The sequence below is a fragment of the Triticum dicoccoides genome, chromosome 2A (genome assembly GCF_002162155.2).
Source record: "Triticum dicoccoides isolate Atlit2015 ecotype Zavitan chromosome 2A, WEW_v2.0, whole genome shotgun sequence".
Classification (NCBI taxonomy): domain Eukaryota; kingdom Viridiplantae; phylum Streptophyta; class Magnoliopsida; order Poales; family Poaceae; genus Triticum; species Triticum dicoccoides.
The window spans coordinates 709794102-709811976 of record NC_041382.1 but is presented as its reverse complement, the minus strand read 5'-3'; the positions used below and the strand labels follow the sequence as shown (position 1 = coordinate 709811976).

Genomic DNA, 17875 nt, shown 5'->3' with positions numbered 1-17875 from the left:
AATCATTAGATTGAAATGCTGGCATTTTCATACAATTAGAACATGGTCTCATGATCATACAACATATTTGTCTCGAGGGTGGCATTTGTTATAGTACACTCATGTCAACTTTTCTTACAAACCAGAACCTTTTTTGATCCTACTTTTCGATGGAAAATCTAAACAAACTAGCGTGGAAAATTTAGTTTCATAGCCATGGCAACTTTTACTTTATAGCCATGGCAAGTTTACCCTTTTTTCCATGGAAATTTTTACTTCATAGCCATGGCAATTTTACCCTTTTTTGCCATGGCAATCTTACCCTTTTTTAGCATGGAAACTTTACCCCTTTTTGCCATGGCAATCTTACCCTTTCTTTTGCCATGGCAAATTTTGCCTTTTTAAGTGCCATGCCAAATTAACTGTCATCTATTTTCCTTGGAAATTTTACCTTTATATACATGGAAAATTACTTTTTCTATATACATGGCAACTTTAATTTTATTGTTCATGGAAATATTACTTTTTACTTGCCATGGCAAATTAACTTTACATCCATGGCAAATTTTACTTTCATCACTTCAGAAGAAGTTTTATTTCGTTTGCACCATGGCAAATGTTGAACATGGCTATTTGAGTAGAACATGAAAAATTTGCCATGGTTACAATGGTGCAATAGGTTTGCACCCCATGGCAAATTTGCCATCTTTCTTATTTACATTTTTATATAGGTTGACATGGTTAATTTCATTTTTTATGTGCATTTTTCATAACATGGCAGACTATTACCTTTGCACATTGCAAATTCTTATATTTGCACATGGCAAACTCATAGCACTTTGCTTTCAAATCATCCATGGCAAATTGTATAAATGTTCTAACACGTAAACTATTTTAGAGGTGGCCACACAAACTTAGCACTATGGCAATATTCCAAACATGGAAAATAATTTTATTATACCATGGAAAATTTAGTAATTAGACCATAGCAAAATACATGTGTAATGTTCACATGAAAATGTTTAAAACTTGTCAAATGGCAATTTTAATTATTATTTTCCTGTATTGTTCACATGTCAAGCATTTTTTCCATGGCAAACTTAGAAATATTTTTCTAAATTCATACGGCAAATTCACAACATTTTAATTCAAATATGGAAAATTTAGGCATTTTTCCCAACACTCCCATGACAATCTTTATGCTTTTTTCCTTATATACTTAACCATGGCAAATCTAGTTTGTTGATCATTAAAAAAATAGTTATTGAGCATGGCAAATTTATTTTATTGATCATGGCAAATTTGATTTTCAAATCATGGCAAATTTAGTTTACATGAATTTCACCGTGGCAAGTTTTGATACGAAAGTGCATGAAAATTTTCTTGTAAAAACTTGTTTCTCAACTTTTTTTTCACACACGGCAAATTCACCATACAAAACATGGCAATTCTTGATATGAATCTGCCGTGGTAATTTTCTTGTTCATACTTGATTTTCAACTTTTTTTTGTTTTTTCACACATAGCAAATTCATCATACAAAACACGGCTATTCTTGATATGAATCTGCCATGGCAACTGTTTTCATACTTGATTTTCAATGTTTTGTGTTTTTTTCACATGCGGCAATTTTAATTAAATTTTCATGGCAATTTAACTAAAATTCCATGGCAATATTATCTTTTATTGTCCTGGCAAATTTTTCTTAAATATAGATGGGTAAATATAGTTTGTGTAATGTTCATTTTTATTCATTATATTCTATTTCTTTTTGCCATGACATTTTCTGAACATAATATTGTTGCCATGGCAATTCTGGAAAAGTTTGTAACAACACAACATCAACCGATGTTTTTTGCCATGCAAATTTGTGATCCACTAAAGTTTTTTTTTCTCCCATAACATTTTTGCCATGATTTGGATAGGTTTTTGTGCTAACTTGATCAACCATTTCTGTTTGTGCAACTTTCATGGACACACATATTATTTTTTTGGTGCCATGGTGTTTCTGAAGTTCGCCATGGCAAAACTGGGGCCGGACACATATACATTGTGTTTTTCAAAATTTCCGTGGCATTTTTTGGTGTTGGATACACATAAAAAACTGCCATGTCATTTTTTCCAAACATGTTTTTTGCCATGGCAATATTGAATTTTTGTCATGGCAGATTTGCCATGCTTTCATTAGGGAATCAAATATGTTTTATAAACCTTGCCATTTAAAAAAAGGCAAATTATAAATAGTTTGGTCAAACTCCAATGACATTTATTTTGGAATTTTCATTTTTTTTATTCTGCTAAGATGATGGCATTTTTTCATAGCTGAGCAAAAACTGGGCTTTTATTTATGAGAAAAAAACAAGATCTAGGTTTTTCATTTAATTCATTATTAGCGGGCTTTTTGTTCCTTTTTTATTTTTGCAGGGAAAAGGCCTGGCGTCCTGGAGGCGTTTGGGCTGTGCGTCCCCACAACGGAACGAATCGTTTGGTCGAGGGGTTCCCAGCCCTGACTTCCTTCCAGTTTTCTTTACCCATCTATACTAGTATATAGTACTATAATCAGCCCTAAAAAAAGAAAAGCTAGCCTATTTGCTGACAGTTCGAGGCCAATCAAGCTCAAAGATGGACCTCGGACTGAACCAAACAGGCACTACGGGGCACGTGGCGAGCTCATGCGTACCGTACCATCGACTAGGCAGTCATCATCACCAGATGAAGATTGATCGACTGGAGGTGCAAACGGCACACAGAGTATTATTCTATTTCATTTTACTCTTTTGAATGGCCAAACCATTATTACAGGCGCAACACCGCACAAACCAATGATGAATCCATATATCAGAGGTAATAACTTTCAGAATGTCAAGCCGTTTGCAGCTTTTTCATCTTCAGACGTACGCGCTGTCCGGCAAAACTGCAGTTGCGAGCAGATACAGTATGCCAATGGTAGCAAGATAAACAAACCATGACAACAGGATAGCAAGCAATTTCCATGCTGTTCTTGTTCCAAACCCCGCGGACTGCAAGTCCAAGTAGCGACAGAGACATAGCAGGCGACCACCCATCTGTTTCTTCGAGGGCGAATAGCGTGCATCCAGTTTTTGATCTTGCATTGCAACACTAAGACCTTGACAGAACACCTTTTGAGCTGCGATTGGTTAGAGCAAGACACACTCAGGGAAACCGATGCATGAAAAATCGTTACAGGCTAAACATTGTTATTAAGGCGCATTACATTCTGGTTCCGCTCTATCATCTAATATATTAGGCACCGAGAAGCAACAGCAGCTCGGTGCTTCTTTTCTCTTTTTTCCCAGAATTTTGTGGGAGGCAATAGTTTCTGAAACATCTATGAAATGGCTACCATTCACTCTACAGATTTCCCCGAACAATATTTGTAGTGAGGACACAAACCTGGGGATAGTGCCACGCCGGCGTAAGTCATATTCCGTTGCTTGCCGAAGCGCCCTGGCAAATGCTTTGAAAGTTGCCTCGATAATATGGTGTGAGTTGTTCCCCGCAAGCTTGTAAAGGGAAAAAAAAAAGAGTGAGTGCAGGGTCATGTATGTTATTCACTTAACTAGGGTGAAAACAGTTATACTGATTCATGTCATTGACCCAAAGGTTAGGAAGAGGATTTCTTTGAAACCGAAGCAGCATATACCTGACGGATGTGAAGCGTCATGCCAGATGTATTCACAAGGGACTGGAAAAAGTGCTCAACTAGCTGTCATAAAATAATTAAATTATTGTTTGCCTAAGTTGATAGTAGCGACATACAGTGTAAGAAGATCTGATCGCCCTAACTCAAAAAACGACCAAGAGATATTGCAAAGATCTGTTAGAAATATCTCTGGGGGAGGAACGTTCAAATTTAACAAAACAGAAAGCAGAAATGATAATCTAAAGTAAAATTGAACTGAATAAGTCATATTTTGGCAATGGAAATCATTCTTAAGCCTGACATAAATAGCAGACAATTGAAAATAGCTGTCAAAATTTTACAAATTACCTGTGTATCATATGTGCCAACTCTCTCGGTAGGAATGCTTAAGCCGCAACTCAAATGAGGTCGACCAGATAGATCCTGGATATAGGAAGAAAAGGAATGACTGGCAAACATCCAAGTTCAACAAGGCACAGTTTAACTGTTAAGTAGATATTCGTATATACACCATGACAAAATGTCAGAAATGTTGAACGAAAATAGGTAACTCAAAATTAAGATATGATAGAGTAAAATAATTGCCTTGCTATCATTCAAGTCTTCAACTTATGTTAGATGGATGAGTCAGAAAAACTTTGACAAAAGCAAAGCAAAAGGACTAGCATTTTGATAATAGTCCTCAACAGTCAAAATCTTCATACATACCAATCTATCATAGCATGAGATGCTCACGAAATAAGAGAACGAAATTATTTAATGCCTGGTCATTATCCAAGTTAAGAACCAGACAGATGGAAGTTGTAATTCAGTTATGTGTTAGCAAAGGGTGAGAGCTTCATAAGCTCATAAATGCCCAACATAGACATGCACCCTCCTGAATGGAGGTTGCAGGCATAGTATCTAAATGCAGAAGATGGTCCTGCATACCAGTATAACCTCAACTGCTGCCTCATCAAGTGGTGCTGTAAAATGCCCGAACCGGTTAATTCCTTTTCGGTCACCAAGTGCTTGAAGTAATGCCTAAAAGAAAATTCCAAAATGAGTCACCACGGTAAAATTCTGCCTGTAATATAGCAGAACATTAAACTTAGGATAGTTCAGAATCAGGTAAAAAAACAGAAATATAGTGTGCAAATTTAGCAGTGAGGTCAAACTGGATGTCCCAACTTCTGGTAAACAACCGTATAACTGTTTCTAGAAGTACTAACGTCAAGTTAAGAAATAATAGTACAAAAGAAAAAAGAAAAATCACCGTTCCAATTGCTAAAGCAATATCCTCATTTGAGTGATGATCATCAATGTGTGTGTCACCCGTCGCCTTCACGTATACATCAAACAGTCCATGAGATGCCAGTTGCTGTAAGTTGCAAACTGAAAGTTAATGCCTAGCTTTGACCAGAAGAAAAAACACTCACACGGCATGAGTTAGAACCTTCTACTGTCAAGCACAAGATATATACAGAACATAATTCTGGACCATTCAGAGTGCATCAATCTGAAAACAGAAATACTTCTCAATAATTTTTTCTCTACTTGTGTTGGTTTTTGCTACGCTAGCACTTTACTGCAGTCGCGTTTCACGTATTGATTTCAGATGTAAGGGCCTGTCATCCACAGTGGTCATTGCTGTCAGTTTGTCACTGATGTGGAATAACAAAAGCCTTACATTTCACACATACAAACATTAGTTAATAAGAAGGGAGTAACAATCTTCGCATGGATCACATCACCCTAGGGAAAGAGAACTCAAATAGGAATCCCCGTCCTAATTGCTCAGTCACCTGGAACACGTGGAACTCGCAAGGAAACAGACTTCTCTACAGCAAGGACCCCTTCAGGCTAAGTCATGTATACATCACTTTCTCCTAATAATAACAGGATTGTACTAATCATGCTCTTAAACATCTGAAGTTAGCATGCCGTCTATGTAGGCTTTGACCAACACAAATTCAGAACGCTACTTGCCATTTTTGTTCCGTTAATCTATTTTGGGGGTTCGAGTTAAGGTATTGTTCCGTTTTGCCCTTGTTTGGTCTTCTTCACGCAGAGCAGATGCGATAGATATCACTTCTTGCTTCCAAAAAAACCTAGGTGAAAATAAAAATAGCTACCCGCTTTTTTTGCTGAAAAATGGAGGATATACAATTATCTAAATAAAATCCTCAACCCACAACTACTGACATGAGGAGTAAACCAGACTCACATCAAGCATGTGATCCAAGAAGGGTATCCCTGTGCTGGAGTTTGCAACACCAGTGCCGTCCAGGTTGATCTTGACATGCACATTTGTCTCCTTGGTTACCCTCTTGACCTCCCCCAACCTAGACGACACTGAAAACAATGAACAGAATAAGAGATACTCCCTCCGTTCCGAATTACTTGTCTTGGATTTGTCTAGATACATATGTATCTAGACTCATTTTAGTGCCAGATACATCCGTATCTAGACAAATCTAAGACAAGTAATTCGGAACGGAGGGAGTAGCTAGCAGAGAAGCTGAACAACGATGACTTCGGCAATGATAACACAGGTACAAATCATGCACGAAGCAGCATAGCAAGCAGAGTAGAAATCAAACCACCTGCGGATTCCTCAGGCGCCATCGGAGAGCCGTTCCCGCCGACGCCGCTGGCAGCCATGACGGCCGACCTCAGGCGAAGCGATGGCCCGTACGGCCGGGCGGGGAAGGCGACCCCAGCCCCGGACCCAACGGGGGCTTTGGGGAACGGAGAGGCCAGCGCGGAGTGTAGTCGGGAGAGCGAGGGGGAGACGACCGGCGCGGTGGTCATCAGCGACTGCTCGCGGTGGGTGCGCGGGCGATGTCAAGGAAGCGAAATCGAGCAGGCCTGGGTTGGGTTTGAGCTAGTGGCTGGGAAACTCGGCCAAGCTGCACCGGAACTGGAGCTCGGATCGAGCACGCTCGGCAACAGAGCGGCGGGGGTGGGTGTCGGCGTAGGGTCAGCGGCGGCGGAGTGAGGAGGTGTAGGGGTAGGGGGTCGTCAGCGGCTGCGCCTCCGGTGCGGGAGGAAAGGTAGCCAGAGACTTGAGTTGGGCCGGAGGAACTTGGGCCGTGTTGGGTCACGGTGTCCCTCCCTACTGCCTGGACAAATGGGCCAGTCGGGGATAGACATTCTCTCTCTTCTTTTTTTAGGGGATTCTCAAAAAAAAAAATCTTTTTTGAGGGGATAGACACTCTCTTTCAGTAGTGATGACAATGATTTCTCAAAAAGAAAAGTAGCGATGGCAGTGATTTCTCAAAAAGAAAAGGTAGTGATGACAATACGTTAGGTTATATAAAACTGAAAAGTTTTTTTGTGTTTCAACAAACAGATTATAGCATTTTTCTGTGTGCAATGCGTCGCTTTCTCACCCTCAATGTGGATTGAGGAGTCGCCATCATCAATTGTAAGTTGGAGGGTGGACGATGTAACGGTTTTTTGACTTAATAAAGTTCCCAGAGTTTTAAAAAAAATTGTGTCGCTTTCGCTTTCTAATAAAAATACCATCTGAATATATGTACTGCTTGGAAGTGAATCCTTGGAAAAACAGGCCCCTCCCTCCTCCCGCGATGCTCCCTCGAGCGTCCGGGAGACTAACCCTAGCACCGCTGCTCACCCTCCCCTCCTCCTCTCCCCCTCCCTCGTCACCGCTAGGGGGCGCGAGCAGGCGAAGCCCAGTTGTCGCCATAGGTAAACGGCAGCGGATCTGGCTTCCCTCCTCTTCGGCATCGGGCGGTGGCCGGTGCGCTCCGGCTTGTCTAGACCTGTGGCTTCGGGGGAAGGCTGGTAGGGGGACAAGAGCGCCGTTGTGTGCCCCGTCGCCGGCACAGGGGTGCCGGTCTTGGTCATGTGTTGCTCCTTCACCTTCCCCTTCTCCCAGTCGGCATATGGTCGCGGTCCATCTCGTGGCAAGGTGTCCGCCGGCGGTTCCGAAGACGGTTGGGGGCATGGATCGGGTCAAAGTCGTGTTCTTTGGTGTCTCTCATGGTGGCCCGGTGGCAGGTCGGCGGTCCTGACGGTCGGAGGCGCGTTAATCGTGGGCGGTCTGTGTGTCTCGGTTGCGGGCGAGCAGGCATGGCCGCTCGGGCGGCATGGCTGCGGGTGGTTTGGCGGAACGGGGATGCGACAGGGGTGGGGGGTGGGGGGCGTTGAAGCATCGGGGTACGTCACTTGCCTAGTCCATACACTGGCTGACAGTGACAACGTCTGCGGACGTCGGGTTCCTTCCTGTAGGCTCTGTCATGGTGCTCCCTCTCCTTCCGTCTAGCTCCAAGTGAAAATTTGATCTTCGAATCGGATGGTGCCGAGATTCTGTGGTCGTACCCTTTTTGGAGAGCATCTTCTTGGAGTCTTTGGTCTGGCGTGGTTCGTCACACACCTTCCCAAATGAGATCGCTCTTGGTGGTGGTCTTCATTGGCTCTAAGCGGTTCTTTTCTGCGCATCTCGTAGGTGATGGTTGCTTTATAGTTTATAACATAAATGAGGGCAAACCCCTTTTCGTTATATATGTACAGATTCAAAAATAGAAGCCCAAGTTAATACGACGGTGACGGGTGCAAGCGATGCGAAGCTGCAGGATAGCCAATGATGCGTACGCGTATTCACCCGGGAACAGCTACGTGCAGCCGTATCTACATCCATGATTACACCCATCAAATACACTCACAGCTCCTCCAGGCTACAGCTTCTCCTGTCTTTTCCTTTCTTTTCAACTCAATTGCGCCATTGATGACGAAGAAAGAAAAAGAAGAAGGTCGGTCGGTCGACAGGGACGGCCATTGAAGGAAGGCTAGCGCGCTCGCATTCATTGCGAGCAGTTGCACCCGGCAAGATGACACACACACCTAGCAGCAGATAGACCAACGATCCAGTGGCAATGGACGTGCGTGTCTTTTGTTCCGATGCTCCAATCCTTCAACCGCAAGCGGGGTGAGACGAGGACGTCCGTCCGTCCGTCCGCTCATCACTGACTTGAATCCACTCCCACGTCCCGCGCATAAATGTCAACCGGGAACCAACCCCTGCATTGATTGCCCGCGCGGGGCTTGTGTTTGAAGACTCCGCCGCGCTTTCCCTCTTTGCACGGATCCGGCTTGCCTGCTCCTTTCACATGCTTTCATCCGTGCTCCCACTTCATTCTACGGTTGTTTATTTTTCTCTTTTCTTTTTAATTTAATCATCTTCCCCCTGATTTTAAGGGGTGGGGCCAAGCCTTATTTTGTTCCAATCAAATCAAGCCACGTACACAGGAGCACGGATGGGCACACGTCGGGGGAGCAGGCAAGTCTCGTCCCCTCTACACGACCTGCTCCTCTCTTCTCTTCTCGGCCCTCTGCTTATCCATCCATGCACAGTGCAAGCCCTGGACACAGGTGCATGCATGAATGCAGAGCGTTTTTAGTCGGCAGATCGGCGGTTGGCAGAACGCGCAAGTTATGAGCAAGAATTTTGTGGTCATTGCCTGCAGAGAATTCTCTTGTTGGGCGGCTGTGCGGCTCATGACTTTCTTGTGCTTATTAACCACTGCATGCAGGTCGCATGCAGTACTACCACTGTCTTATACAGATACAGAGATGCGATGCGGCCATGGGGTGCACGAAACCGTAGAACCATTAGTGCTCACTTTGCTTTTGGTCTGAATTTCTCATCATCGATCGGTGCCAACTGCTCTGCCTTTGCAAATATGGTGCAGCAACTATACAGTAGCTTTTGTACTCACCTTAATTTGGTACAGCATGGAGGGTGGGCTAGTTATGTACTCCCTCCGTTTCTTTTTACTCCGCGTATAAATTTTGGTCAAAGTCAAATTACACAAAGTTTGACCAAATTTATATTAAAAAATATGAACATCTACACTACTTAAACTATATAATGTGAAAATACATTTCATGGTGCATCTGAAAATGTTGATTTCGTATTGTGAATGTTGATATTTTTTAATATAAAGTTAGTCAAACTATGCAAAGCTTGACTTTGATCAAAGCTTATATGCAGACTAAAAAAACGGAGGGAGTACTCCTACGTGCCGCCGTCGATCTCAGACTTTATAGACTGGCTGACCGAACCCATGAATGGATGAATGAAGAATGGACAAGTTGTTGGGTGCAGAGAATAAGAAAGTCCAGGCGCTGTACGCACTGTTCGTTGATTGCTGCCTTAACTGTCCCAAGAAAATAATGGACCCTATCTGTATGTGCATGCATGAGTGTTGGTGTTCTCCACGCTGACATTTCAAGTTGAGTCGAGCATGGGAGGCCACTCGTGCAACTTGTGTGTCCCTTTATTATTCAACTGGTTTGGGGTGGAAGAGTCAGACTATCATCATCTAGTATGGAGCATTTTGTTTTCCTACTCACCCTGCCATTGACCAATGACCATGGCTTAGTAGTGATCTCATCAGTCATCATGCACACGGAGATAAAACAAATCCTCTGAGAGCCGCACATGAGGACTGTATGTCAGTATATGATGCTCCAAGTCAGATTGTTAACCGTATCCGACTTAAGAAATATGGACGCCATGCCTGCCCCACTATTCCATTAATATTGACTGTCGACATCATTGTGCATCCTAGTACAACTTTTCTTCTTCTTCTTCTTCTTCTTCTTCTTCTTCTTGCTAGTATATCTGGCCGGTTTGTTGATCAAATCATCGTCCCATACTTGATACTACTACTATAGTAGGAGGGGAACGTTTGGTTCCTGAGTACATATGTATCCTATATGAAAAAAATAGCAATTCAACAAAAAGTCAAAAAATTCTGAAAATATTTTAAAAATAAACTTGGCCTATCATTGTACTAGTAAGAAAAGTTCCACAAAAAGAAAATTCTTCTTTGGCTTCTTTTCAAAAAAGACAATTTTTCAATCAAAATGTCGTGAATAGTGACCTATAATAGCAAATAAATTTTGTTTTTTGCTATGAAGTCAACGTTGATTTTTTTTTTCAAATTTATATACTAGTGCGCAAGTAAGTCAAGTTTAATCTAAAAATATTTTTGAACTATTTTGATTTTTTATTTAATTATTTAAGAAAAATACCTCATATAGGATGTACATACATGCGAGGAGCCAAAGGGTATTTCCCTACTATAGTACGTAGTAGTATAATGCATGCCATGCAGGCATTCATGCTCCATTCGCTTTGACATTTCACTCCCGACCATCAGCAAGCTAGCTGGGCCGGGGCATAGCCTGCGTACTATTACGTCACCTGTCTTCGCTGGACGTGTAGACCGACGGTCAAACAAACGACGCGTACGTACCCGATCGATCCAGCCAGCCCAAGGATTCATTTCGCGGTAATTCCATGAAAGCGAGACACGGTCAACTGTGTTGAGTTTCAAAAAAGAACGGCTGAACGTGTACGGTGTGCCTCCTTTGAATGGTATCGCTCGAGCTGGATCGATCGTGTGCTTTGGAATTTGCTAATACTAGCCTATTACTACATGAGACTCGCCCTCTCCATGTGGAATGTTCGGTCTCCAGCCATGCAAACAAGTCCAAGTCACAAGCAAACCTGGATCCTACGCCATTTGGCTTTGATGCTAACTTGCTAAGCACTTTAGAGTTGCAGTGTGACACGGCATGTACAAGCGGCGGTGCTAGACTAGACCTACGATGCTATTCATAATGGTGCAAATGACATTACGCCCACACATCATTATGTAAACAAGATAAAGTCTTGGACAAGAGTAGGACAATGAAAACAAAACAACAAATGTTTACCAAAGCGGAGATTTATTTATTTGTTCTTGTTTCCTAAATCAATTTGTATTCTGAGCAAACTAATCAAGTACTCCCTCATTTTCAGTTTGTTGGACTTGTCTCAAAAATATCAGCAACGAGTTTCGTAGTTTGCAAATAAAACGGAAAGGAAAGGGTACATCATTGTTTGTTTATGGAGTGTGGAAGCATCATTGTTCGCACCCAAATAAATGCCACCCTGATAATATTATCCTAAACGCATGAATAGATAAAACATGATTGAGACGGATTTTGAAATGGTCTACAAACGCAGATGATGACTTCGGATGGTGCATAGGAAAGAACAGATAAGAATTCCAGACAAAATATAGAGAGTGTTGTGAATGTCTTGGAGTTTGCAGAAGAAAAATAAAATAATTTTAACAGAGAATCCTAGTGTTATGTACTATTGGTTTCCTACAGGGTCTCAAAACGCAAGAATAGTTGCAATGATGATTTTGATGGTTCACAAGAAAAAACAAAACACGTGAATTTTTTTGCAAGAATTTGAAAAACATAATTTCATGTATTGTGGATCACTATATAATTTCAAAATACCAGATTTTGCAGGGTGGTACTTAGATTCAAAAGACACTGAGAGAGGAGGATAAATAGAAAGCACATATGAATTCCGAGGAGGATAAATAGAAAGCACATATGAATTCTCTTCTACAGGGCTATGGCTTCAATAGTGTATGGCCATCGTTGCAGCATGTGGATGCGCGGACGCTTGTGGCCTCTAGGTGCAACCGGCTGAAAACGGTTGCACATGATTTATTCAACCAACTTTTTTCTCGAATACACACAAGTGTGTGTACTATATATTAAAGGAGAGAAAGGGGGTAAAGAACCCTGCCACATTGGGTTTACATAGTTCTTACGTACACCCAACTCCACGTCTAAGCCTTTCTATCGCTAACTCCTCGCGTCATGTCCGCCTTGGTAATGTCCGTCCTCCTCCATGCTCTACATTGATGGTGTGGCTCCATCAAACACAATCGCGTGCGATGCTTTCATAGTTCCCACATCACGAGCAGGATTAAAGCTCAAATGTCCTTGCTCCCTCTAGCGTTTCCACCTTTGCTCTTGCAATAGTCCATAAGCCTCGTAGTGCTTGTTGGGACCCATTCCTAGTTGTTCATTGCGCTGCATACTTGGGTCCACACCCCCTTGCAAGGACACACTGGATGAGAATGTGGTCGGTGCTTTCCACCGCTTGATCACAGAACGGGCAGGTTTCTTGATGGTCAAGGCCACGCCGTGCTAATCTATTTGAGGTCCAGCACCTATTTTGGAGAGCTAGCCACGCAAAGAACCTGCATCTCAGCAACGCCTTTGACCTCCATGTGAATTGGGCTGCCGGTGCAATCTCTTTTCCCCAGAACCTTGCATTGTATGCCGACTATGTTGAGAAAGCTCCGTTCGGCTCCCATGCCCAGCGCACTGAGTCTATCTTGTTTGGATCAAGCTATACTGTCCCTATCCGCTCCCACAACAGCACGTATTCATGAAGCATTTGTTCTGTCAGTTCTGGGCTGACATCTTAGGGCCCAGGCTCTATTCGTATGTCCCTGAGATACCGTTCTTGTGGCGCTCGTCGTTTGCCTTACTTGGTCGTATAGCTTTGGCGCTAGCTCCACTCCGTGACCTCAATCCATCTGTCTTCCCAAAAGAGAGTGTTGCTGCCGTTGGCGACCAAAGAGCAGGTTGCAGCTCTGAAAAGTTGCATCGGTTCTTGGGGGACTTGTATATCAAATTCACTCCATGGCCTCAAGGGGTCCACCCTCTTCAACTAGGGCCACCGCGCCTGCATGGCAACATTTAGTCATTGTAGGTTTGGAATGCCCAGTCCACCTGCCCATCTTGGTGAGCACACGTCCTCCCAAGCCACTGCACACATTGGCCACCATTTGCCTGGGCCTTTGCACTCCATAGGAAACCTCTGCATATTCAACCAATTTGGCTGAAGAGCCAATAGTTACTTGTAAATTATGTGGATGGGCTATGTAAATCTTAGATTCGACCGGTTATGATCGTGTTTCTCTTCACTTGTATTGGTGTCTGGTACTCGGTGACTTGAACTTGATTCACACTTAATAAAATGGATGTGTGCATCACGTGATGCAGAGACCGAGATACCCCCTTTACGGAAAATAAAATATAATCTATGTACTGAAAAAGCTTTACTTTTGTTTTTGTGAATTTGCAAGAAAGAAAAAAAAACTAAGCTTACGGAGACTCTTATAGAATTATGGCACAAAATGTTGGGGAACGTAGCAGAAATTTAAAATTTTCCTACGTGTCACCAAGATCATCTATGGAGAAACTAGCAACGAGGGGAAGGAGAATGCATCTACATACCCTTGTAGATCGCTATGCGGAAGCGTTCAAGAGAACGGGGTTGATGGAGTCGTACTCGTCGTGATCCGAATCACCGATGATCCTAGTGCCGAACGGACGGCACCTCCGTGTTCAACACACATACAGCCCGGTGACGTCTCCCATGCCTTGATCCAGCAAGTAGAGAGGGAGAGGTTGAGGAAGACTCCATCCAGCAGCAGCACAACGGCGCGGTGGTGGTGGAGGAGCGTGGTACTCCAGCAGGGCTTCGCCAAGCACCGCAAGAGACGAGAAGGGAGAGGGGTAGGGCTGCGCCAAGAAGGAGAAGAACTCGTGTGTTGGGCAGCCCAAAACCCCCACTATTTATAGGAGGAGGGGAGGAGGGTGCACCCCCTCTAGGGTTCCCACCCCTAAGGGGGGCGGCAGCCCTAGATGGGATTGAGGGGGGCGGCCAAGAGGGGGAGAAGGGGGCGCGCCCTAGGGTGGGCCTTTAGGCCCATCTGTGCCTAGGGTTTCCCCCTTCTCCTCCCAGCTGCGCCTTGGGCCTTGTGGGAGGCACACCAGCCCACTCAGGGCTGGTCCCTTCCCACTCTTGGCCCATGCAAGCCTTCGGGGCTGGTGGCCCCACTTGGTGGACCCCCGGGACCCTCCCGGTGGTCCCGGTACGTTACCGATAAAACTCAAAACTTTTCCAGTGACCAAAACAGGACTTCCTATATATAAATCTTTACCTCCGGACTATTCCGGAACTCCTCGTGACGTCCGGGATCTCATCCGGGACTCCGAACAACATTCGGTAACCACATATATCTATTCCTTATAACCCTAGCGTCATCGAACCTTAAGTGTGTAGACCCTACGGGTTCGGGAACCATGCAGACATGACCGAGACGTTCTCCGGTCAATAACCAACAGCGGGATCTGGATACACATGTTGGTTCCTACATGTTCCACGATGATCTCATCGGATGAACCACGATATCGAGGATTCGATCAATCCCGTATACAATTCCCTTTGTCTAGCGGTACGATACTTGCCCGAGATTCGATCGTCGGTATCCCGATACCTTGTTCAATCTCGTTACTGGCAAGTCTCTTTACTCGTTCCGTAAGTCTCTTTCCTCGTTCCGTAACACATCATCCCGTGATCAACTCCTTGGTCACATTGTGCACATTATGATGATGTCCTACCGAGTGGGCCCAGAGATACCTCTCCGTTTACACGGAGTGACAAATCCCAGTCTCGATTCGTGCCAACCCAACAGACACTTTCGGAGATACCCGTAGTGCACCTTTATAGCCACCCAGTTACGTTGTGACGTTTGGCACACCCAAAGTATTCCTACGGTATCCGGGAGTTGCACAATCTCATGGTCTAAGGAAATGATACTTGACATTAGAAAAGCTTTAGCAAACGAACTACACGATCTATGTGCTAGGCTTAGGGTTGGGTCTTGTCCATCACATCATTCTCCTAATGATGTGATCCCGTCATCAACGACATCCAATGTCCATGGTCAGGAAACCATAACCATCTATTGATCAACGAGCTAGTCAACTAGAGGCTTACTAGGGACATGGTGTTGTCTATGTATCCACACATGTATCTGAGTTTTCTATCAATACAATTCTAGCATGGATAATAAACGATTATCATGAACAAGGAAATATAATAATAACTAATTTATTATTGCCTCTAGGGCATATTTCCAACAGTCTCCCACTTGCACTAGAGTCAATAATCTAGTTCACATCGCCATGTGATTAACACTCACAGGTCACATCGCCATGTGACCAACATCCAAAGAGTTTACTAGTGTCACTAAACTAGTTCACATCATCATGTGATTAAGACTCAATGAGTTCTGGGTTTGATCATGTTTTGCTTGTGAGAGAGGTTTTAGTCAACGGGTCTGCAACATTCAGATCCGTATGTACTTCGCAAATCTCTAGGTCATATTATAAATGCTGCTTCCACGCTCCACTTAGAGCTATTCCAAATAGTTGCTCCACTATACGTATCCGGTTTGCTACTCAGAGTCATTCGGATAGGTGTTAAATCTTGCATCGATGTAACTCTTTACGCCGAACTCTTTATCACCTCCATAATCGATAAACATGTCCTTATTACTCCAAGGACAATTTTGACCGCTATCTGGTGATCCACTCCTGGATCACCTTTTGTCACACCCTAGCTAGTTCAAGCATTAGAGTGTGCATCATGTTTAAATTTCTTTTAAATTTGAAATGGGGAAGGCAGAAACCCCCAACACCCCCCCTGGAAACAACTAGGGTTTACTAAAATTATTTTCAATGAACCTGAAATGCCCTTCTAAAAAGTTCACCCTCTTTGTCTTGGGTTAAAACCTCTGGCAAAATTGGTGCACATTTTTCTAGGTCAACAGAAGGTCATTGAATTAAATCATAAGTATTTGAATTTGGGCATTTAAATGCTATAAAATAATTTAAATGCCCAAATAATTCTGGAAATAAATGTTTGCTATTGGAAATAATCTAAACAGAGGCCACATTTATTTTCAGGATTTTTGGAAATGTTCTAGTATTTTAAATAAAGCTAAACAGTTGCAGTTTAATAGAAAACAGAAACTAAATCAAAAAAAAAAGAAGAAAGAAGCCCACCTGGGCCTTACCTGGCTCGGCCCAGCCTACTGGCTCGGCCAGTCACCCCCTACCTCGCGCCAGGAGGCAGGGGCGCGTGCTCGCCGCGCGCCGGCCACGCGCCGGCCACCTCCTGCTTCTGCCGATGCCGGGAGACGCCCAGAGGACGCCACGCGACCCCCACGTCTCCCTCTCATCCTCTCTCACTCTCCCCCTCGTCTCCCTCATCCTCTCCCGCGATGGCCGAGCATGTCCCTCGCCGCCGATCGCCGTAGTCGCCGCCAGAGACCTCCCCTCGCCCCTCCGACGAGCCCATCAGCTCCGCCTCGACTCCCTCGACCTCCCCACTGAGCCACGCTTCGCCGGAAGCCCTGCAACACCGCCTTCGCCCTCGTCTTCAACCTCGGGCATCCGAGATCGCCGGCGACCGCACCTCTTCTCCAGCCTGTCCCCGAGCCCGCTAAGACCGCCACACGACTCCCTGTGAGCACCTGCTTCTTTCCCCGTGCTCGCCCCCTCCATTTCCGTCCCCTAGCTCCATCTTCCACCACGGCCGAAGCTCGCCGGTGCCGTGCCTCGTCGCCGTCGTGGCCAGAGCCACAGTGGCTTGAAGCTGGGCACACCACCGTGCTCCACACCTCACCAGGAGCACGTAGCACACATCAGCGCCTCCCCTAGCGCCCTGCATCGCCTAACCCGCCGTTGGCCGAACTCCGGCCGCCGCTGTCGAGCTCGCCGGCGTCGTTTCCGGCGTCCCCGTGTCCAACAACTTGCACCACTGGATGCGGAAGCTCCCCAGCTACGCGTAGCACTTCTCCGCCGTTGTTTTGGTCGCCTGAGGGCGTTTTCCGAAGCCCTCCATCGTCTCGGCCTCGCCGGCGACTCAACGCCGGCGGGATTAGCCCTGTTGACCGGTAGTTTGACCACTGACGTGGACTGGGTGGGCCCAGGTTGACTCCTTTGAGTCAATGACAAGTGGGCCCCCCCTCTGCTAATTATCCATATTAGTTTCTAACTAAAATTAGTTAGTTTAATTAGTATAGTCACTGACCAGTGGGCCTTGCCTAGTAATTAGGCTAACTAAACGTAGTTAGTGCACTGAGAGGCTGACAAAAGGGGCCCACCAGTCAGGTTTGACCTGGGCTGGCGCCTTTGACCTGCTGAGGTCAGCATGACGCAATGCTGACGCGGTAATGCATTTTCTGGATTTATTTTTATTCAGGAAATTCCAGAAAATAGTTCAAACTTCAAAAATTCATAGAAATTCAACCATAGCTCCAAATGAGATAAATTATATATGAAAAATTATCAGAAAAATTCAATCTATCCATCTGTAATGGTTTCATGCATGACAAAACAAGTTTACCTTGCTGTTTAAGCAGAATAAGGAAATGCACTATAAATGCCATGTTTAATGAGCTAATATTTGAATCTTTGATTCAAATGGGTTCATCCCTTCCTATTTTAGCTTGCATTAGGCCAAGAAACAATCATATTGCCATGTCATAGCATGCATCATATTGTT

The 17875-nt window shown here is 44.4% G+C and overlaps 1 protein-coding gene across 2 annotated transcripts; it reads right to left on the bottom strand.

The window, feature by feature from the left end:
* Positions 1-2706: 2706 nt before the first annotated feature.
* On the bottom strand, positions 2707-6662 carry LOC119356474 (imidazoleglycerol-phosphate dehydratase 3, chloroplastic). Of its 2 annotated transcripts, XM_037623428.1 has the most exons (8): positions 6228-6661; positions 5849-5976; positions 4898-5002; positions 4573-4665; positions 3991-4065; positions 3643-3705; positions 3393-3502; positions 2707-3126 (listed from the first exon to the last, which is right to left on the bottom strand). In XM_037623428.1, exons 1-8 carry the CDS (start codon positions 6433-6435, stop codon positions 3099-3101), a joined length of 810 nt encoding a protein of 269 aa, XP_037479325.1. In that variant the 5' UTR covers positions 6436-6661; the 3' UTR covers positions 2707-3098. The 2 variants fall into 2 exon arrangements, with proteins under 2 accessions (XP_037479325.1, XP_037479327.1); XM_037623430.1 differs by lacking the exon at positions 3643-3705 and having other exon boundaries at positions 6228-6662.
* Positions 6663-17875: the final 11213 nt, after the last annotated feature.

Coding starts and splice junctions, on each gene's coding strand:
- LOC119356474 (XM_037623428.1), bottom strand. CDS start 6,435: ATGACCACCGCGCCGGTCGTCTCCCCCTCGCTCTCCCGACTACACTCC. Junction 3,503..3,642: donor TGACGCTTCACATCCGTCAG/GTATATGCTGCT, acceptor TCCCTTTACAAG/CTTGCGGGGAACAACTCACA. Junction 3,127..3,392: donor CGGCGTGGCACTATCCCCAG/GTTTGTGTCCTC, acceptor AACCAATCGCAG/CTCAAAAGGTGTTCTGTCAA.